The 24360-nt window shown below is 38.7% G+C and overlaps 1 protein-coding gene across 17 annotated transcripts in view; it reads right to left on the bottom strand.

Annotated features, from left to right (window-relative positions):
* Window positions 1-24360, bottom strand: part of msi2b (musashi RNA-binding protein 2b) — a 318932-nt gene that overhangs the window by 72837 nt on the left and 221735 nt on the right. For all 17 annotated transcript variants that reach the window (XM_065280891.1, XM_065280890.1, XM_065280889.1 and 14 more), the window contains exon 8: window positions 12525-12607. In XM_065280891.1, coding sequence (XP_065136963.1) covers window positions 12525-12607 — 83 coding nt within the window. The remainder of the gene's footprint in view (window positions 1-12524; window positions 12608-24360) is intronic.

Below are 24360 nucleotides of genomic sequence, written 5' to 3'. Positions count from 1 at the left end.
AAGTAAAGTGTTGAAAGGAGGCTCTGTTTTTATGCCTAAAGCATGTGAACATCTTGCTACATCTCAATGCAAATATAACAGTCTCCTTTCCAAACTGAGCACATAAACCAACAGTCACTTATAATCAGCATGCGGTTCCTCAGGACTTCTCCAAATACAACATGCCTTCATTAACCACTGGCACTAAAAGTGTGTGTGTGTGTGTGTGTGTGTGTGTGTGTGTGTGTGTGTGTGTGTGTGTGTGTGTGTGTGTGTGTGTGTGTGTGATGCGTGTAATTATGTCAGTGTGTGGTTTCAGTGATGAGGCCTGCAATCTCTGTGTGTTACTAATAGGCGAGGAAAGCCGGTTTCCGATCTGACTGTCATCAATGGGCATTTAAGAGCCATGACTGCGGCTCCACATTATTACTTAACTAATTACCCTCGTCACTGGAGGTAGGCCAGTGATGAGCTATCTTCCCTCAGTAATGGAAGTACGAGAGCCCGTGGCTAATGACCTGGGAGCACGGGGCAGCTCTGTTATCATGCCAACACAGGAGAGAAAAGAGGAGGAGACGGGAGGAGGAAAGGACAGAGGGGAGAACAATTGATGGGGGACTACTTCACGTTTGGACCTGGAATGGAAAAGATGAACTTGAAACAAACGTATTTAAGCCTGGATGCAGACCACGCTACCCTATAAACTATGTTTGGTGATGTTTGTGAACTTGACTGATATATGTGAGAAAAATGAAAAGTTTTAAGGGTCGATTTTTTTTTAACTGAGATTTATACACCATCTGAAAGCTGAATAAATAGCTTTTCATTGATGTATGGTTTGTTAGGATAGGACAATATTTGGCAGAGATACAGTATTATTTGAAAATCTGGAATTTGAGGGGGGAAAAATATATAAATTAAGAGTTTTGTTGCAAAATACAAAAAATACAGTTAAGTAGCACCATAAAACAAAATAATAACATGATAACATAATAATAAACATGTTTTGACAAAAATGTTAAAAACAGAGTTTTCTCGTTTTGCAACGAAACTCTTCAAATATTGAGAAAATCGCCTTTAAAGTTGTCCAAATGAAATCTTTAGCAACTGCAATGGTAGGACATTTTCAAAATATCTTTATGGTACATGATCTTTACAGAACATCCTAATGATTTTGACGTAAAAGAAAAATCAATAATTGTGACCCATGAAATTTATTGTTGGCTATTGCTATATATATATATATATATATATATATATATATATATATATATATATATATATATATATATATATATATATATATATATATATATATTAAATAGAAATAATAATATAAATATATATAAATAATAAATATATAAAAAATACATAAAATATAAATACTAATAACATATAGGTCAGCAAGGTTCCAACAATACTTCAAAAGCATTTATAAATCTTAATTTAGATTTGTTTGTTTTTTAATATTTACTAATACACTTTAAGAAAGGATGTGTTAATTTTTTAAATATTGTTTTGTGTTGTCCTATTTAACACATTATGTCATTTTATGTTGATTTTCTGTTCAAATAAAACAAGGGACAACACAAGATGTGTTAAAACAACACACACTGTGTTGTTCCAATAATAACACAAAGATGTGTATAGTTAAGGACAACATATTGTGTTGTTTTAACACAACCATTTTAAAAGTGTACATTTATATTTTCAAAAGTTGTATCTGTTAAAAATAGTTAATGTATAATGGACTAATACGAACAATGAACACTTGTATTGGTATTAACTAACATTAAGATAAGTGTATAAGTGTTATAAAAATATCTTGCTCAAACTGTTAATTCCTTTTATCTAATGCAATAACTCAAGTATAATGCATGAGACCTAACTGTAAAATGTTACACAAACATAATATTTTGTGACTGCATTTTGTCCTGCACTTTATAATGAATACATTTATTGAACTACACCTTAAAATATTTCTAGTTTTATGGCCTTATTTCTGACGTTTCTTACTGTACATCATCCAACTTACTACTTTATTTAGTATTGATTTAAATGGAGTTAAAGTCTACACAAATATTTTGACTGCCACGATTGACCAATCAGAATAAAGTATTCCACAGAGCAGTGCAATAATGTATGCTAATGACTTATTAATGAAAGTTATTAGGAAGCGTTACCAAATGTTTTATTAGTCACTTTAATCTAGCCACCTGTCTGAGGATCAAACTGTCACACAGAGCCCACTCGAGACCTCAAGGTGTTACGTTTGTGGTTTGTGTATGTGTGCGCTGTGCAATATAAAACCTCATAATGTCTCACATCCACCGTTCACCCCAGAGAGCAGGTTAAGTGGAGGTCCAGGGCGTATAGTGTGACAGCAGAGATGAGAATAGGCTACGTCCATTGGCCCCGCTAATTGTTGGGAAATCGTGAGTGGGAACCCGCCACCGGTGAGATGGAGCGAATGTGGCCATTAGTGCCCGTGTCTCCGGCAAAGCCGATGCGAGAGGTGCGAGACGGAATCGATCGGCTTCAGGAACACACACACGGCTTATTAGCTGGCTGGTTAGGGACAGATTAGATCCAATCTGCTAATCTGCCGTTCTGACCTTTTGACAAGAGACATCACACATACGAGAAAACTTCAGCCGCCCGTTTTGACTTTGAAGAGGTGTCGTTCGACAAAGGTAACATTTTCATAGATCCAATGCTGATGACTGCTGGGATTTTTATGAAGGTGGTAGAGATACAGGTCTGAAAGTCCAAGTGTTCTTAAACTTATTAGGGACAGATTAATTAAGCACTTTTTAAAGAGTGTATTGTCTTTAGATAGTCCCCATATGTAAAACGTCATTTTAATCTACTAATTTATAGCAATTCTTTTTGGGGACCCCTTTGGTATGAGTAACGGACCACCAGGGGTCCCCAGACCCCACTTTGAGGACCCCTGTTTTAGCCCATAACTCGTACAGTAGTAAAATTCATGATATGATAATATTACATCATGAATTATTAAAATGTCTCCACGATCAACAAAATCAAAGTTCAAATACACATGTGGAGGGCAAGTATAACCATAATAAGAAAATATTAAATTTAAATCCCATTTGAACATAAGGTACCACAAAACACTAGACAGGCAAATTTTACTTCTTAAAACAGATTTACTTTTCAGCATGAAATTAGGTGTTCACTTCTGTCAGGAAGAATAAAGGAGAAATGAATCAGAAGGCTGATTCATTCAATAACTCTTACTTTCAGAATCGCAGAACTGCAAAACGCTGCCCGCCTCACTCCCCAGAGTTTGGGATCACATAATTCCTGACATGAAAGGCCCTTAACCAAACTCAATAAATAAATATGCTTTCTAAACAGAGACACCTTCGCCGGTCCTGCCGTGAGGAGATTGTCACAATGATACAGTTAGCATTCTCCTCGCCTGCTATATATCTGAGGTGAGCTTCTGGAAGAATCAGTCTTATATCCGCCCAGCTAACCCGCTGGAGATCGTTCATAAAGACAGACAGTGAGGTAAATCGACCGGACTCCTTTTATTCAGAGATGCCTTTTTCATCTACGTTATTGAGAGATGAAAAATACATCAAAGCAGATAATATACCTTTATGCGGCATCCACAAATAAACCGGGTTGAGGGAAGTGTTTTCCTTTTATAGTGCGATCTGTGAGAGGCGAAACAAATGATAAAACACTCTACATTCATCAGATCACTTGCTAACAATGTGAAAATTACCATAACTGCATTGACAGTTATGCATATACACTGAAGGTCTATTGGAAGAGGACATTTTAATGTACAACAGGCACTTTAGTTTGACATGTAAAATTTACAATGATAACGTTTTGCCAATTGACTACCATATTTTCCGGACTATAAGTCACTCTGGCATATAAGTTGCATCAATCAAAAATGCACTTTGAAGACGAAAATTTGCGTTTATTTAGAAAATGATTTCACAAAATCCAAGCAGAAGAACAGAGTGGAATACAACAACTGTACAGCCTAAACTACAGTTACCATGGTACATTTTTTGCACACGTTCAAATGGGAACAAGTGTCACACTCTACACGCTAAGGGAAGCAAAATCTTATTCAAATTTAATGTGCCAGCAAATGTTGTCAAGTATGTAGATTTATACAGATTTAAATAACAACTGAGTCAGCTTCAATCTGGCTTCTACCCACCCTTTGAATGTGTGGTCTCACATCAACTATAGCATATTTAAATGTTATCACATCTTTCCCATTACATCACCGTTTCAGGGGTCACGCCACACGCTGCATCTCATTCTCGCGGATCACGCAGATAAAACGGAAGCGATGGAGAAAAAAACCCGAGGAAAAACAACCCCCTGCTCTTTTGCCTGGAGGCTCCAGAACTCACGGCTTAACACTGAGGCATAATTCATCGCAACTTGAATTAAATTACATCGGAGACTTGGGGCTCCCGTACATTATTGATACACTTACAGCTATTCCATCTGACACAGAAATCTATATTCGCCAACAAAAAAGAAAGGCTGTCAGAGGCTATTTATGCCTCCCAAACAGAATGTCTGTTTCAACAGCCTGTTACAGAAGAGCTCTGGTAGCCCAATAAAAATGAAAGAAAATCAAGACTGTGAAACAACATAAGGGCTTTGCTCCGGTTCAAATCAAAGACTCTCACACGGCATCTTATTCAGTGGTCCTTCTATCATTATTATTTCCTAATGTGTTTCCAAACAAACCCCTCTTGGCTTCAAGACAGTCATGACCTTGCTTGGCAAGGTCAATTAAGTGAAGACAACTGTGTCCCTGTTTGCTTACTTCATCTCACTCTCACACACACACACACACACAATCCCACATCCTTTATTCTTCATCTGCTTTATCCGCCCTTCTATTTAGGGCACAAATGTGCTAAATCTCCTCCTTTCTTTGTTGTGACATTTCGAGATCTCGGAGAGCTCTCCGGAAACAGACTGCTCCATTACAACTGGCTGAATTACAGTAATCTTTTCAAATATCACAATCCCCTTCCATTAGCCCAACCTACTCTTAAGATACTGTGGCAGGAGTGTGTAAATACATCTCCAGTTATCACACACACAGCGGCAATAAACATCTATTAGATAAAAGTACTAAACAGATCTGGGTGATTAGAGAAAGGACAAATAAACAGACGCGCTTTAAAACGTGCTTAGCTCCTACAAAAAAAAAAAAGAAAGAGGAAAGGGCAAAAATATGCAGCATTTTCACGCCTATTGCTTTTACTTACACCGTTGTTGTAGCATATTTATTTTTTGTTGCTTTGCACTGCCAAATAGACAGCAATACTTGATAGTGCTACAAAATAAATAAATGTATTTTTGTGCATATTTATTTACATAATATATTGTATATTGTTCTAATAAACAGTCAGACGAAATGGTCAAAAAATTGTCAGTAGTTGTCACTGAGGCGGAGCCTTTCAAACAGTAAAGTACATCTTTGCACCTAAAGAGTTTATAATAGTACCCGAGAAGTACATATTTGTACCAAAGAGTGCATATGTACAGATATGTATACATATCTGTACCTTCATGGTACATATTGGGGCTTTTATAAAGGGTACTGCCCCATGACAAGTTGGGTCAATTTGTTGACCATTTTGACTGACAGTCTACTGTATATAAAATTAATATACATATTTCAACATACAATTTTTATTTTTTATGAGGTGGCCACATTGTAAAAAGTTGTATCAAATTAAAAAAAATATATTGTTCGATTGGTAAAACCTAAAAAAAAAAAAGTTTTGGAAGTGAATTTTTAAGGGTTTTTTTATCCGTTACTAATAGATTTTTTTTAAAAGCCCTTGAAGCCATTTTTTTTGCACATGTAAGATTGAGGTCTGAACTTACTATAACCATTTTATTTTAAGAGGATTTAAAAATATTTCCTATATAATTATTTTAATTATTTAGATTATCATTATCAAAAATTAGCATTACCGCAAGATGATATTACATTAAATATATGCATTTACAAACTCATGTTTCAGTAATGAGAACTAAAAAGTTGTCTAGGTACTATGACAAACAAAATTTAAACTTTTATCTGGAGAGAAAAATAAGAACTGCTTACCTGGTAGCCATCTTGAGTGTCACAGTCAGTTATGTCTCTTCCAACAATTTTTTTTTTAAATGTTAGTTCCTTGGGGGCTTAAACAATGATTGAAAATTGTTGTGGAAGATGAGAACATTTTTGTTGAACACATTTATATTCCTTATTATTGTCTCTACATTTACCAATAATCACCAAATACCACATGTTTCTTTACTGTAAATGTTCATAGTATAACATGCACTGAAGCTTTTTATTTTTTATTTTTTTATTATTAATATTTCCATGTCAAAGAACCCAAATCGAGTCATGGACACATTGCGGTAATGAACATTTTCCCTTAAATGTGGAAAAAACAACAAAATTGGTTTGTATGATGTCATTTGAAATCATGTGCAAAATAGTACGTGAAGAGATGTTTGTAACTGTATGCTTCTAATTTTGATACTCTTACTTTGCATTTACTTTTTTTATCAAAATGTTTCATGAAACATAAGTCTAATTTCGCGAGAATCACCCGTATTAATTCATTCGATCTGCTTCCTTCCCAATTATGTTGGGTTAAGGGTGGGACGTCATTAAGGCATTTCTCTAACAATTACATATTAATGTACAGTTCACATCGTATGAATGATCAACATTAGTCACCTTGTAAAACAGTTACAAATTCCAGTGAAAATATGCAAATATTATGCATATTACATACAATATAAATATATACAGAATGTTTGATACAGATATACAGACTATTCTGCAGCAAATCCAAATTTCGAATATATTTATTGCGCATCTAACTGTACCCAGACACCGTGCACGCCTGCTAAATGTAGCACGCTAACTCGAAAGCACGCTAACTCTGAACTTTCACCGCTGTTTGCAGCATGTCTTGGAGATAACTTCAGAAAACCGCAAGCCTCCGGCTGAATAAAGGGCGGGGACGTACGAGTCATTTTCTCCCTTCCTGAAATGACACTTTTCCCCTTCTCTCCTCACAGCGGTAGATTATCTTCCAATGATAGCGCAGGCCGGGGCCTCGGAGCGGCAAGGCAGACACTAAATTGGCCTGCCGACACACTCGGCACTTATCATACATCCTAATGGGCCGACGCGCGGTAGGCAGGCGGCAGGCTGGCTGGGCAGCCGGGGCAAGCTGCAAGGAAGGGCGGAAACGCTAACTGAAATGAGAACGACAACCTCCACACTGCCCGCAGGTGGCAAGGGCACTGACAGGGTAGACATGAGGAGAGAATTCAGATCATACAGCCGCAGGCACGGACGGCCATGGCGCGGCATTGCTCTTTACGCGCAGGGGCGAGGAGGGTGTCGACCGAGTACTTGATCGGTTAATAACAGCGGTATAAGATGTGCACAGGAATATAATGTGACAAGAGATGACTTATGCACCATCTATTGTTCCAAGGTTTCAGAGGCGATGATTCCCGGAGGGAGGGAAAGAGACAGTGAGATGGTGAAAGAAATGCAAAGAGAGAGAGACACAGAGAGAGGTACGGTAGCATGTGCAATATGTCCATGAGAATTCCCAAAGTGGGATTTACAGCAGGTCAGGATAAAATCATGGTGTCAAACAGCCATCAGACTATAAATAATACCTCCTGACATCACGGGTAGTATCTAAATTCAGCCTGCTATTGAATGCTTCCTCGCTTCGCTATAGATGAAAAAACTGACTAGTCGATACGCTTTAGATTTATTCTACATTTACTTTTATGTTTCATTCAACACACATAAACAAACATTCATAAGGAAGTGATGTTCATGAACGTTCATAAAACCAGTGATGACAGTGATGAGGCATCTGTTCAGGTGATTTCAGACACGTATCCGGCTCACAATCCTACGGTATGCCTCGATACAGACAGCACGAGGGGAGATAAAGCCTTTGAAATGACTGATGTACAACGTTCAGAATGAGACTGGAAAATGCACACTCGGAGAAAAAAAAAAACAGGAAATTATGAGTCTGAATGTGCTGTGCGAGGGTGGATGGAAACCAGTCAAAACAACCATTAGTTCAGTCTATTTATAATGATTCCCATCCATATCTGCAATCTAAAATGAGTCGCTCTGTGCTTTGTTTAATTGTTTGCATTGATAAAACAATCAAGATGTAATGTGTGTTTGGCTCCCGAAGAGACAAACTGTCCCTTTATATTCTTGCATTTAATTGTTTACTTCTAATGTTGAATTACATCTTAAATTAATCTCTAAACAGTTCACTTCAAGGTAATCTCTACCCATCTCATCCTGCTTGCACGAGATCTAACCTTCCTGCTAACCGGAGCGCTCGAGCTTTCCTGTCCAAGCTTGTGAATTAAGGAAATGTCTCCTGAATGTTTAATGTCTGGCTGTATTTCCAGGCCAGATATCAAATGAGCGGATCAGAAAGCCCGGGGTCTATGGAGACCTATATCGGTCCAGCTTTCCAATTCCTGGAACCATTTAGGGTCATTTATGGATATCCAGGGCCCTGGCAGCACGCGAGTAGCCTTAGTGGGTCAACAGAGCCTCTCTATAAACAGCAACTGAGCCTGGCTGCCTATCTGCTCCACAGCCTGGGGTCGGGGGTCACAGATGGTGCCTCCGAACATGGCGGTTCACCAAACGGGCGGGCGACGCACAAAGCTGGCATTTCCACAAGCAGAGGGAGATCATTACGACCGCTGTACAAAATATTCATGATAATAACAATATTACCATGGTAGAATTAGCAAGTCAAATATGCACACAGGCCTGCTAGCAGACGATGCTTCAGAGACCACTTTGATCTTGTTGGCAAAAGCAACTTGATGATGGCAATTGAAATCAGTATGAAGAGCAACACAGAATGAGAGGAAGGGGTACGTTTATTTTTTATTTTTTACACTTTGTTTTTTTTAAAACCTTTTCAAACAAGAGATCTAAATATGATGTCGCTCTAAGATCTGTACTGAAGGACTGTCATGTAATGTATACATTTTCACAATTTTGCCACATTTTTCTTAAAAAATAAATAAATACTTTATCTAAGATATTAGATATGTAATGTAACAAACCAGCATGTCTTTCATTTTCCTAGGAAAACAAAAGAAGAAATTGTATATTGCATTAGTCACTTTTTCTATGCAATTACAATGAATATGGTTTAAGGTTTATCTTTAAGTTTTACATGTAAAGTATATGGCTTCAGAAGACTTGGAATAATGCTCACAATGTACATATACCACTGCAATAATAATAATAATAATAATAATAATAATAATAATGTATTAATATATATATATAGTAATACAGATTTAGAATAATAAATGTGTGCACAAAAGATGACAAAATAGTCATGTTTGGGCAAACTAATCTATAAAGAGTCCTGTATAAAATTAGCTATCCAATTCTCAGAAGGCCTAATTTAAGCCAGCAAGCCGATGAACAGTAAGGTTCCTGCTAAGAGACATTGGGGAAACACTGTAAAACTGATCTTTCTCTAGGCACTCATTGAATAATGAGAATATTTGATGCAATATCATATAAAAATCAATAGTGAGCCAGCAGGGGCTGTGGATCACTGGGATATATTGAGCTATCAACAGTTCTGGAAAAACTTCCATATTTTCCTATATGTCGCTCCGGAGTGTAAGTCGCATCAGTCAAAAAAGCGTTTTGAAGGGGAAAAAAACATGTATAAGTCGCACTGGACTATATGTTGCATTTATTTCGAAAATTATTTCCAAAAATCCAAGCCGAAGAACAGACATTTAATCTGGAAAGGCAAGTTATTCAACGAAACAATAGCACAGCAGGCTGAATAGATGTCGGTACATGTTAAAGTAACACAAACAGTTATGTACACGATATACAATAGCATACAGAACATACCTGGGAGGCTCAATTAACAAGACAAGCCAAATCAAGTTCAAAAAGGTCCCGAAGTCATTCAACATCACTGAATCCATTGAATTACATAAATACAGGAGCAGCATAGATCGGACTCTCACGGCTATAGACGATAATTGTTTCTCTTGGTTCATATGAAATAATTTTGACGTATAAGTCCCACCTGACTCTAAGTTCCAGGACCCGCCAAACTATGAAAAAAGTGTGACTTATAGTCCGGAAAATACGACACTGGCAAGTAAAGCCCGCCAAGCTACGATCTTGTCATTTTGAGAAGTTCAATTACATTTATAATACACAACTCTTTTGAATAAGCTGTCAACCCACACTGCAAGGGGCTGTTTACACTTGGTATTAAGATGTGTTTTCATCGATCGGATCACAAGTGGACGAGAGAGACACATCACGTTTACACCTGGTATTTAAATCCATCTATTTTGTCCACTTTCGACCACTTCTGTCCTGAATACTGTGAGGGGATGGTCCGTAAGACGGTGGGCGAGTCTCTCTGCTGTCATTCAAACGCGAGCGGGAGTAATTATGAGTTTATATGGACGCAAACTAATATTATGTCGGAGTCCACTGCTTGTTTAGCAAGTAAACATGCTGCACAGAGTTTTGTACGTGTGTATGTAAGAGCTTTCTCTGAATTTTCAGCGCAATTGATGAAATAGGATCGCGCAACTTTCACGCTTTCAAAACGAAACTACGGAGAACACCCGCAGTAGTTTTATCAATGAAAGGCTAAAAATAGCGCTGTTCATCGTATGTTCACGCCAGAAGTAAAAAAAGACGTAAAATTTGTGTTTAACACCTCAGATTAGATAAATGGGCGGAGAGAAGACGGTAGCGTGTGGCTGTTCGAACACATTCAATCACATTGCGTTCCGCAGCTCCAAAGCGATCCGATCGAAAGTGATTTCGACTACCTCTGGATGTGGTTGAAAGTGGTCGAAAGTGAATGCTTTCAAAACGTTTTGAACACCGTTTACACCTGGCATTAACGTCGTCCAATTGTGATCCGATCGACGAAAACGCATGTTAATGCCAAATGTAAACAGCCTCCAAGATACTAACACAAATATGTAACCACATCAAGGCCATTTAAGGTAGTAATGATGTAATACTGTAAATATAGCTACCCCATGATGTCATGTATAATTTAATCATACAACAATGTCAACGAATCAGTGACTTTACAACACTACAACATGACTTTTCTTTTTTTGGGGTGAACTAAAGGGATACTCCAGCCAAAATGACCCCATAATGTACTCACCCACAAGTCATCCGAGATGCATATGTCCATTATCTTTCAGACGAACACATTTGGAGTTATTTTAGTAATTTCCAAGCTTTTAATGGGAGAAAACAGGGATCAGGGAACAACTTCTGACTTTGAAGCCCCGAGAAGTGCATCCATGCTTTACAGAATTAATCCATACTGCTCCAAGGGTTTAATAAAGGTAAAGATATTGTAAAAAAAAATCTGTGAAGACTTTAATAAACAGCTTCTGGTAACAACGCCATCTTGGGACGCGATTTGCAAAATGCGTGAATCCATGAGTCCAAGCTGTTGCAGTTACCGGAAGCTACAGTAGTTAATAAAGTTTATAAAGTTTGAAATCTGGATATTTTTCTTACAATATCGCACTACTTACAGAAGACCGTTAATTATCTCATTGGAGCCGTGTGGATTAACTGGATGAAGGATGAGTGCACTTTTTGGGGTTTAAAGTCGGAAGGTGTTCCCTGATCCCTGTTTTCTACCATTATAAAGCTTGGAAGAGCAAGAGCAAGAGTAAATCATAGGTTAACTTTGATATTCGGCTGTAGTATCCCTTAACTACACAAGTGAGAAGAAACACTGGACATTAACGCTGATTCTCTGCTCATGACAAACTCCTCTGCGACTTGTAAGTATAAGCAACTGAACTTTACTGACAGTGTTGACCTTCATTAAAAATCCTGCTAACTGGCTATCATGTAGAATGACACAAGGGTTGTCCACATTTCGTGAGCAGGGCAAGCTGCATCTGTGGCTCGCCTACAGAAGCCTCAAGGTCAGCAAGCGTGTCCCTCCTCTGTCTCCCATTCTCAAAACCCTGGCAAATCTAATACAAACATGAAACCATAGCACAGGGCATCAGGTGCCAACATGCTAGAACCAGCCAAGCTTTGATTTTAAATCTTCTTTCAATCTTTGCACCACACACTTTTAACAAGACCGCAGAACGACTGCCAGACCTTTTCCAGTCTTCCCTGGCTGAGGGAATTCTGATGGGGAGAGGAGACAGACTTTTCTCCCAGCTTGGCAGACATGGATGCAAGACACAATTTCATGGTTTGTGGCCGGTGCACACCAGTGACTCCTCATCCCCTTCGAAACTAGGCTGGTCGGGGGTAGACATGACACCTCCCCCCCACCTGCACTGTCACCCTCACTGTACGGTTGCCCATTATATGCATCCATTCTGCTTCCAGCATCAAATATTAATCCTGGCCCCGTGAATTGAAAAATTGCAAAGAGGCGAAACCGACTCACCATTTTATTATTGATTTCGTGAAAATGAATCTCGCAGACCTTTTCCACCACGTCCTCGTTCTCGAAAGTTACAAAGCCGAATCCTGTGAAGAGGAGGAGGGGAAGAGAAGAGAAACAGGGGAAGAAAACAGCTGATGACTGAAGTGAACCACCACAGAAGCAGATAAATGAACAGGAAACGCAACAAATATCTGTTGATTGCTATTATCGTATGGAGCAGGCATAAATGAGCCATTGAGCCGTGTAGCAATCTTCGTTTTATCTGGTCCTAATGCCATGCAAATTATGTATCTAGTACAGAGCAGGAACTCTTTTGCTGTTAAAATGATGAAGTCCTGGGCACTATTAAAATAGCTTTGAGTCTGTTCCTCAGAGATGCCGAACGCTCAAAGCTGTTTTAATGGGATTTGTAGAGCCAGCCCGCATGTGAATTCCATTACGAAATATTTGATGTTTCTTTGCGAGCTTTTCTCACTACATGACGTGCCGTTTTTTCCTCATTCCTGAGTGCCTCTACTGAGGATCTATTTTCACCTCGCACAAAACAACAGATACTCACCATCCACAAGAACTGAAGAAGATTAACAAAAAATGTTCAACAACACTGAGAGCGAGTCTCAAACTAGACCTGGGTGTTTGCATACCGAATACCAATAATTCCTCAGCACATGCGTACACGTACCGAAACGCACAAACAACCAGGGGAGGAACAATTTGAAAACCGCAGGGGGCGGATGCACATTATAAACCTTATCAGCTTGGCTCATGAATATTAATGAGGTGACTTAAGGTGTGCCCAGAATATGGGTGAATATAAATGTCAATTAATAAATATTTTCCTTGTGTTTAAACAGTGCAAAAACATACAATGATTTAGTATTTACAATAAACCTTTTTACTAATACATCAAACATCAACATATATTTAAATATGCAAATACATACAAATACATCCCATGATTGGGAGTTAATTTTTGTTTCCTACATAATGTAAAAGACAGTGAAAATATAACTTTTATATATTTTATACTGACTGTGTCAAATATTGAAATATGAGTGAAATCTAACATTGATGCTCCTAATCTCATCATTAGATTATGAGACTTTAGCCTGGATTTCACAGACAAGGTCACATATAAAGGGGAAAGCGCTTTTTGGTTTTGGCTCAATCATTCAAAAAATATTTGAGTTTGATGAATTATATTTTTACACAAGCAACACACACATCTCTTCTACAAATGAACATTTAAAGTTTGTTTCTAGTACTTACCATTCTTGGACAATTACACCAAACGTTACAGAAGTGCAAACGTTACAACTTACCCCATAGGTGGGGTTCATTGTAACAGACAGGGGGTTAGTTGTAACACTTGCTAAAAATTAAGTTTGCAGGCAAATATTTCAATACTATTTTGTCTATATACTTGAAGTGGATACATCTAGCCATTTTTTAACAATAGTTCAATTATAAATGGATACAAATGTCTAACTATGTGAAAAAAGCAGCACAATCATGACAAAACATTTTTTTATATGTGACCCAGTCTGTAATAACCATACTACAGTTTCAAAATCAAATTCTGAGATAATGAGCATCAATGTTTACATTTTGGATGTGACCTTATTCTATCAATATTAAAGATATGAACAAAAATAAATTTGACACAAATTATTGATAAGACAGGCACATTTATTTTGTTGGCAGCCAGCAATCATTCGTGTGTAGCCTATTTAAAACAACGTCAATAATTACGCTAACGTTAGCGGTTTTCATATTATAAGTGCTGAGCTGTTAGTTGTAACACAGCGTTACAGTTAACCCCGCAGGGTCAAAATATTTTCAAGCCCACCAAAAAAGTTGCTAAGAGCTGCAGACATATTTCAAAACAATATGTTTTAGTCAACAAGACACTGATTAATATGACATAGCATTGGATTTGGTATCTTACACACCCAACCCAGAAAACAAAAAAAAGAAAAAAATTTACTTCCACCAAAACACTCGTTCATCAATAACTCTCTGGAAAAACATTATACATCTCTAATAATTTGCGGGAGATCGTCTTTTGGCAGCGTGAAAAAATAACGGAAAAACAAAAAGCTCAACCTTGTGCAACAATGTAAACAGTCCATGAAACAACTAACCCCTATTAATATACTTATATTACACTATTAATTATGTACACATTAATATATATCGTCCACCCTTGTTGTTAAACTGTACAACCTTTTAAGTAACAAACACAAAAAGAACAAAAATAAAATGCTTCTTTACTGGCTCAGATACCCCGCTGCTTTTAGACAAAGCTTTTGGCTTTAAGAAAGTGAGAGATAAGCCTCGCGGTCAACAGGTCAAAGGGTTGACATTGAGCCCAAAACAGGAAGCTACGTAACCCCTCTCAACAGTGGCCGTGATAAGAACAGATGAAGAGGCAGGTAGGATGATAACAGGGCACGGGATAAAAACAGCGGTGGCCCTTGGTCCAGTACTGCATGACCTCACAGAGATTATATGTACAGTTTGTTTTGTTTGGGGAAGAAAACACTGTCCACATTATCTGCTCTCTGACTCCATAACACAGTCGAATCCACACCTCGCACTGTCGGGGTAAACACAAAGGATCAGTAGAGGTGAAAGACATGCTGTTTTAGAGCAGGTCCTCTGATTGATGGGGTATTAGCGATGCTAGCAGTACCCACGACCGTATGAGGGCTTTGTATTGGGGCACGAGAGGTAATTAAGGGCAATTACTGTACGTACAGGCTATTGGCGTGATATACTGTCATTGCCATCATCTCTGCATTCGTCGGCCTTGGATGACAGCCAGCACCCCCACATCGACCCTTCAGCCCGGGCTTAGACGGCCTCTTGGGCTGACATCATTGACAGGAAGTGAGTTATAGGAGCGGTGGTCCCACGGGAGGATGCTGGAATAGAATTCACAGCCAATTACCCAGTGACCTCTTCTCTTGCAATGGCTTCCTGTACAAGCCTATTAGAGTTTCCTATGACTGATCAGACCTGATGATGTGGCTGCAGGCTGGACCACGTCTCGCCGTGTCCTCGCAGGTCAGGTATCAGAATGCTCCATGGCACTGTCTTGCTATACCTTTGCTAGTAGATTTGGGGGTCATGGTTCATGTAGTGGAGATCAGGGATTGTTGTCACACAGGGAAATTTTCTGAGATGGGTCTTAGAGAACTGATTTTGAGTCAAGTGTCCGGTTTCTCTAAGGTTTTCTTTAGCAGTGACTGTGTATGTTGGTTTACACCCCTTTTTTTAAATTAGGATTTTGGTATAGACAGTTTCATCGGGTGCACGTGCGGTGACGCGATACGCGTCTGGGCCGAACTTTACTTCCGGTTTCAGATTTTTTAATGGTCTGACTAGTTGCTAAACTGAACTCTTTACCAAAAACCTCATCGAAAATAACAAATGGTATGGTTTCCTAGGTAATCTTCATGTTGTTTATTTTGCTTGGTATATAAATAAACTATGTTTAAAGTACTTTGATATTTTTTATTCGTGTTGACCTTGAAAGCCGATTTTTATGTAGTTACTGCTGAAACCGTTTATATTTTTGCTATAGCTGTAGGTAAGTAAACAATACAGACAGCATTTCAACCAAAACATTGAACACATTGTTTCCTTTGAATTTTTATAAACTTTGTAAACGTATTAATTAATTAATGTAATATTTTTGTAATCAATTTCATAAACCATTTAATAAATTGTCAGGTATTAAAATGCTCAATCATTTGTAATTCGTTTTGGATCAAAGTGTTTGCTAAATAAATACATGTAAATGCAATGTTACTGTTTTTTACTCCGTTATGTTAATTTTTGCATGCTATTTCTTAGATTTCATAAATAGTTTTAAAAACTGCTTAAATTATTACTAAACATAAGGGTATTTAAAGGCGGGGTGCATGATATTTGAAAAACACTTTGGAAATGGGAGTAAGGCCGACTATCAAAACACACTTGTAGCCAATCAGCAGTAAGGGGCGTGTCTACTAACCGGCACCATTGCCTGGGTTGCGTATGTGTGGGGCGGGTCTATCAAAAGAAGGTCCAGATTCTATTGAGGTAGGGGCGTGTTTGTTTAGGCGATCTCAAATGTCAACATTAACTTTCAGAGATCATGCACACCGCCTTTAAAGGCAAGTTTTACATAAAAAGAATGCTGGGTTGTGGCAACCCAAAATGCTGTTGTTTCAACAGATTATTGGGTCAAATATAAAAAAATCTGGGTTAATTTAACTCAATGGCTGGGATTTTTTCTTTTTGATACAACATTTTTAAAGTTCATCCACTTACCCATACAGTGTGACAACATGCCCCACCAAGATGTGTGTTCAATAAACTGCATCTTTTTCTTGGGCAATAACGTATTAGAAATATTCATGTGACTTTTTGTAGCAGATACTTATAGCTATGTCCATAAAAAATATTTACATAACTATACCTTCCCCCTTAAAGGGATAGTTCACAACAAAAAAGAAAATTGTGTCATTATTTATTCTGCCTACCTGCATACATTTCTTTGTTCTGCTGAACACAAAGGAACCCAAACAGTTTTTGAGCACCACTGACTTGCGTTTTTTTCTACTATGGAAGTCAATGATGCTCCATAAGTGCTTGATTATAAACATTTTTCAAAATATCTTCCATTGTGTGCAGCAGAAAAAAATGTATACAAGAACAACTTGAGGGTGAGAAATAATGACACAATTTAAATTTTTTGGACGAAATAACCCTTTCAGAATTATTCACTGTGTGACAACTTGCCCCAGTTTCTCCCTAAAACACCCGTTTCATTCTCTTTATGACACATAGGTCTGTACAGTAAGTGGCCCAGACAGCCCAAAGAAATCTCCCTGCTATTACAATATAGAGCATGCCTAAAGCGTCATCTAATCAGAAAAGATGTCACTTTTTCCTATCGCTCGCTGCATACGCTTGTGCCCTCGCAGGGCCTGATTATTGCTGCCTTATGCTCTCTTTATCTTTGTTCTTTGTTAAAAAGGGCACAGCAGGAACCACCCAAAGCAATAACCGCATGCCAACAATTAGCATTAAATAAAATAATCAAACCGATTTTATTTTCATTGATGTGCCACATCCCGATGCGGCCGGATGATTCACGCTGAGCTCGGGCTAACTCGCGCGAGGTTGGCTCTTTAAAGATCGCCACTGTGCATGGAGGAAACATCCCTGGTGATTTCAGCCCAGGGACATTAACATGTGTCTGCAGGCCCCGGGCTGATGTGTCTGCCTTTGAAATCATGAGAGGCAGTTAGTTTTCCATCTCGGGCCTCCACGCCCTTATCAGCCGCACAGCGACCAGTTCTGACAACCAACAAATCAGCTGTCAGGAGCAATTTCTCAGCAGCAGAGAGGGAGCTGGCACGCGCTGGGTGGTTCGGGAGCCTGCCGGAGATGAGGGGGGTTACAGTACCTGCACCCCGGCAGGATGCATGTAAAACTGACATTTTTAAAAAGTGGACGAGTCTACTATTAGTCCGAGAAAGGTATTGGTATTGCTTTAAATTTTTTACATTTTTATATCTCATGACCCGTAGATGGCACTGTCATCAGCTCATGGGGCACGTAAAGGGTACTCTCATTTCGATCAGTCAAAGAATGACTGAGATGTAGCCTCAGAACCAAGATTGGGTCAATAAATGTACGCATTTATTACTTTTGAACAAAGATAAATATAAAAATTCTGCTCGGTCACTTCTGTGCAGCTCACTTCAAAGAACAAATTAGCCAAATTGCATTATTCAGATTATTCTGTTTCCAAAATGGTGGTGTGATGATATTACCTGTACGTACATTTTGATACTGCATTTATGACAATTTTTTTTATTAATGCACAACATTCAAATACAATGTCCCACCGATTAACTACATCAAGTGTAACGGGAAAGATTTGGTAACGATCTTGCACGCCGTCTCCGTCAGAGCTCAGGGCGCTATCGGCAGGGTGAGCTCATGACCGAGGTCTGGAAAAGGCAGCAAATCAAAAACCCTCTGTGCCGCTTAATGGTGAAACCGGCGCGACTAACAGGATCTCTTAATGAAGAGAGCGATACCGAGGGTCCTCTCCACAGCCCCTGCAAAGTCACACGAAGGAGAGGACAAAACAATGCAAAACAACAGCTGCCTCGGTGCAGGCAGAGGAGACGTCGCATTTTTCCGCTTCAAACACCCAGAGGCATTATCTCGCTCAGTTAGTGACTTAACCACTCTGAACAGGCCATTTCCAAAGCACTTCTGCCTTACAGCCCACCTACACCAGCGCGGCGTTACCGCGACGCAACACGCACATCTGTTTTCAACCTGTACGCTTGAACAAAAAACACATTTATTTTTTTCCACCCTAACTTGTCTCGGGATCCCTCAATGACAACACATGGATTTCCAATCTCGGGAAGGATAATAAGTGTTAGTGGCTATTACGGAGGCGTCTGGTTGCCATCTCACACTTATTAGACGGAGCGATGCAGGCCGGGTCTCAACAGACATCCAGACATTCACAGCCTCTTACAAAACAAAGGGCCACTGCCACGCTGAATGCCAGTCCCCCTCGGAGCCCAGCACAAATAAAATTAAAATGCTAAATCAATGAGTCTTCCTCTGACCTTTGCTTAAAAAGCCGAGGGTGCCCGGAGCAGTTCGATGTATTTAAAGGGAAGAGGCACACAACCAAATCAGATATTATTACAGCGGCCTCGTATCCTTTCCAGAGAGCAGAGATGGTAAATAGATTGCGTGTTGCATATTAAACGGCGGGGGAAAAGGCTTCCTTTGGGCCCGGTGGCCTACGGACTTTCTCATAAATGCACGGACACACGTCGCACGGTGCGCAGGCCGCTTTGTTTGCGAAACGACACAAACGCCGTATCGCCTGAATGTGTGATTCATATGATGGCATGCAAGATCAGATGCTGAATAATATATGGCCATGAGATGAGTTCAAGATGGAAAACATTAAAACAAGCGCAGCATTTAGTATAAACAAAATGGTGCTACAAAAGTTTAAGGCCTGGAAAGCTTACTTGACAATCTTTGTTCAAATCTGTTTGTCATTGCCAATTTTCAACAGGGTTCAAATTATTTAGGTTGCCATGATGAGCCATGTCATCTCAGTATGATTTATGAACGCTTCATGAATCTTGAAGCAAGAAAAATACTTTTTCTTTACGTGCTCACAAATTTGGTCACAAAAACTGATTGAATCTTAATTCCTAAAAAATATAAATTTACATTATAAAGTTTACACACACACAAAACATGTTTGCATGTATCTGTGTCTGCGTATCTTCGTTTTCTTGAGCACTTTCTTGGAATGGTCACTGACAAACAAAAGTTTGTGAAGTAATGAATTGCACATAATTGTTTCCTTCGATGACCCGATTTTGGGCATCACCGCCGTAAAACTCATTTTTTCTAAAACATAATTGGAACTAAACTTGGACTATAAACAAATCATTATGCAACCAAGGCCTGTGATGAGAAATCTGCCTCGAATATTTATATATTTTCACACTTACTCATTTATACCAGGTTTCACATTGTGAGAAAGCACATTAATGAAACAAAAAATACAAAAAGTTACATTTTGCGACAATGCTATCTTATTCTTAACAGCTATCTTCATCTATTTTGCTGCTGGGTTACCGGGGCAACATTTCAACATTTTCAAAGCGCCATTGACGTCCAAACGTGCACATAAGAGACAGTAATGCACGCTTCAGTGCACTTGCTTCAAGTGTCCTGCCCTTTGTAGTGAGTAGGCCAAACCGATGCTCACTTTCGAATAAAGTTCGCTCTGTATGTTGCGTGAGAGAGAGACATTTGGGTGCATTTTCCAACAGGTTTTTGCATCGAACCGCCATCAAACACGTTCGTCTGCAAGCGATACAAAAAAACGGAACGGTGATGTGCGAAGACAACAAGTTACAGCAATGAAATCAAAGCCAGTGTCAATTAATTTTTCCTCACTCTGATAAATGGGCCTCGTCTATTAATAATGAGAGCAGAAAGAACCACGAGAACATCTGTCAACGAGTTTCAATTTTTCCCTAGCAGACAGTTGGCTGTCCCCTGTGCTCGCATGCGTCGGGAGGGGCTTTATTCTTCTGCCTGAAGACACCCATGGGGAGACGAGAGAATGATCCTTAGGAGTCAATAAATAGATTGGCATGCATCGATGGGAGTTTGCGGCCTTATTTACACATCCGCTTAATCAAAAAGAAGACGGGCAGGGAGAAAAATAGCCTCTCCGTAAGCTCTCTGGAACTTGGAACTCTTGTAAACTAAATGAGACTAGACAGCGTAATCGATTGTTGCTCTAGCCACCCCACTACATTATAATGACTTGGGAGAGACGTGGCTTCCCGAGAAAGCAGATAGACGGCTAAATAAAAGATGGTAACAGGAGGTATACAAAAAAAGAAAAGTTCTTAAAGCCGAGTACCATCGCTTTATTAATCTTTACCCCCAGTTGTCATTGCGTGCGCCCTGCCGGTAGACAGCTCTCAATGGCGTGCGGATGAACTCAATTGAGATGCTGCAAAACTATGTTCCACTTCCAAACATGTTCTTGCATCAAACATGTTCCTAAAAAAGAAACAATCTGTTAGCACGAGTGAATAAACACACTGGTATTTACTCTGAATCGACTTGTAGTGTGAGCAAGCACGGGAAACAAACTACAACGGGAAATCTTGGAAAGTTACTGTGTGACGGGTGCCTACCTTTGGTTTTTGAATAAAGGAGAAAAAGTAACATTAAGGTCACTGCCGTACCTTCAGCAAGTGGCACAGAAGATTAATGTCAACATTAGGCTCTCCAAAAGCCACCTAACTAAAATACCAGCCACTTCAGAAGAAGCCATTCCTCCGTAATGGCTAATGATCTGAGTCCTTCCTCCCTCATTACAGAAGACGGATGAATGGAGAGGTGCGAGATGTGCACAGTCAGCAGAGTACAACTGCACGCAACGTACTATGTGTGTGTGTGTGTGTGTATGTGTGTGTGTGTGAGAGAGAGAGAGAGAGAGAGAGAGAGAGATAAAAGGGAGAAAGAAAAAGAGATTTGATTTAATTACTTCTATTTTGTTAAGCAATACACTATCTTGTAGAACACAAAAATACAACCCAACTCAAGATACTGTATAACAAAACTTTCATTTAATTTGAAAACGCTTATACGACCTCAGGGTCACCAAAGAAGTACCATATATCATCCTCCACAAATATATGACCAACACCTCTGGAGAAAGCCAAACGTGCTGTTTCAGCAAAACCTTAGAACCTTATGTGATACAAAGTGCTTCAACCCTCAAGTTCTGGAAATAGGTCAAAAATGTATTATTGATGATCAGTCAGTAATATTGATTTGTTTGTTTTTGTATTATTATTTTTATTATTTAGGGGTAGGGCTGTTACGAATCCGATGCTTGCATGGGAAATGCCGCCGATGCCACAAAAAATTCTGGCATCGGTATCGGAAAGTACTTGAAGCCATGTACCGATCTGATACCATTTTCTTAAACAACAACTAGTGATGCCCGCTATAGCTAACAGTACACTAACGCTGCAAATTGGAACCCATTTCTTTTTCTTCGCAGAAATGAAAACGCGCCAGCCGTATGTCCCATAGACATTATATACGTAGATAGATACCTCATATACTTAGATTGCATATTGGAGCTGACGTACAGTATTTAGTGCAGCCGGCATTTTGGATGGGTCCCCCCAATGCACCAGGTTTCACACAGTTTGGTTACACGCAAAAAATATTAGTTACGATGACATCATATTATAAATTGTAAAATATCCTAAATTATTGTTCAATCTTGCTTGTGAAAGGTAATCCCATGAAATCTGGTATCAATATTGTGCCGTTTATTGCAACCGTAAGATGCAAAAAATACTGACATATTTGCTGGCTCTACGTTGACTCCGATTGACTCTGGTGCTAGAGTGAGGAGACCAAACCAATATGGCGGCGACGCTGGATTACGTTCCAGCAACTCATGAGGCGTCTACATATATAATGTCTATGGTATGTTTTAAAATGAGTAACTTATTATAGCATTTAAAGATGTGTCACCCAGAAGAACATGATGGTTGCACAAAGTTTAGGGCAGAGAAGGATGAGCTCTGCTCTATTACTCAAGTCTCTTATTTCATTACATTGTGGCTCCCATTAGTGTTTTTAAACCTTTTTGCGTTTTTATATTTAAAAACTGAAATGCCTTTTATTTAACAAAATTGTTTTTGGACTTTTAATTTTAAAGAGATTATTTTCTTATATTATTTATATAGGCAAAAAGTTTCATTTGACGCACGTGCGGTGACACGATTAAACGTCTGAGCGGAACTTTACTTTCGGTCTTTGTTTGTTTAATGGTCTAGTGTCTAAACGGAACTCTGAAACAAATACCTCGTCGAATTTGATGGGAGGTGTGGCAGCCGGTCTGTAGTTAAGATTGTTTACATTATATAGTACACATTTTACACAGTAACGTTAGCAAAGTTTTTGATACGCTTTAGCTACGATTTGAACTAAGGTCTACTATATATACTTGTTGTTTATTTTGCTTGTTATCAGAAATAAACTACTCTTAAAGGACTTTGTTTCATATTGATTCTTTCCCGAGTTTACCGAAAGTTACGTTTGTTCCACGAAAGCCATTTGTTTATGTTGTTACTGCTGAAACCGTCTATATAGTTTATATTCCTAGATTTATTTGATGTACTCTTTTTTTATACAGTTATCAGAAATCATGCACTCCGCCTTTAAATCAGTACTCGGTATCGGTCGACACCCTGAACCCAGGTATCTGAATCATTATCGGAAATAGAAAAAGGGTATCGGAACATCTCTATTTAGGGGCCAAATTGACTCAAACAAAAATAATGTTGTTATAATAATTAAGGGTGACATTTTACAGAATCACTTTGTTATTTTTAGTAACATATGCCTAGTAGGTTCTGATTAGGCCATATAAACATATTAAAACAAATTACATAAAATAATTATACTGTAAATTGATTTACTCAATAGAAAAGTCAGTCTCGGCAGAAGAGCTTGAGGATTAAAGTTATGAATGTGTCAGCTATATCAACAAAAAGAAAAAACACTTTACTCTGTGTGTAACCGAATAAGAAAACATCATAATAAATGTCTACAGAAAAAGAGGCCGAAAGGTAAATAAATAAAAAGAGGAAAAGCATGTACACGGCTTGTCGCTTTTTAACAATTACCGGCAAAGAAAAGATTACAGGAATGAACAACTTTTGTATTTAATGCAAGTATTAGTTTATTTATCGTTCTGAACTCACAAGATCTCCAGCGTAAGACGCACCATCTGGTTTTTCTCTTCACTCTGCGTGAGGACTCGAATCATCTTTGACAAATCTTTCTATGACTAATATAAATTAATCTAGCTGTAATTCCACAGACGGTTTCGTTTGATTGTCAACATGCCAAATGGTGTAACAAAACAGAGAATAGAAAAAAACAAACAAATAAAGTACCCTAAACAAAACCCAAAAATCTAGTCCCACGCAAACAATTGAGCCATCTTTTCACCATCATTCCCTAACATTTATCCCATTCTCATCTTTAACTATGTGAATTAGGCTTTCACTTTGTTTGCGACGGTTCGACCGGCTCTGACAGGGCCGGTAATGAAGAGCCATATGGGACGGCGGCTTTGAGCTCGATGCTTTCTGACAGTTCTTTCTTTCATAATCCATAAACTCCATGCAGTCTGCTGCCTTTTTCACAGGCGCTGGAGCAACAAGTCCAATTT

Source organism: Paramisgurnus dabryanus, chromosome 8, assembly GCF_030506205.2.
Source record: "Paramisgurnus dabryanus chromosome 8, PD_genome_1.1, whole genome shotgun sequence".
NCBI classification, from domain to species: domain Eukaryota; kingdom Metazoa; phylum Chordata; class Actinopteri; order Cypriniformes; family Cobitidae; genus Paramisgurnus; species Paramisgurnus dabryanus.
Note: the sequence above shows the minus strand (reverse complement) of the source record. Positions and strands in the feature narration are given on the sequence as shown.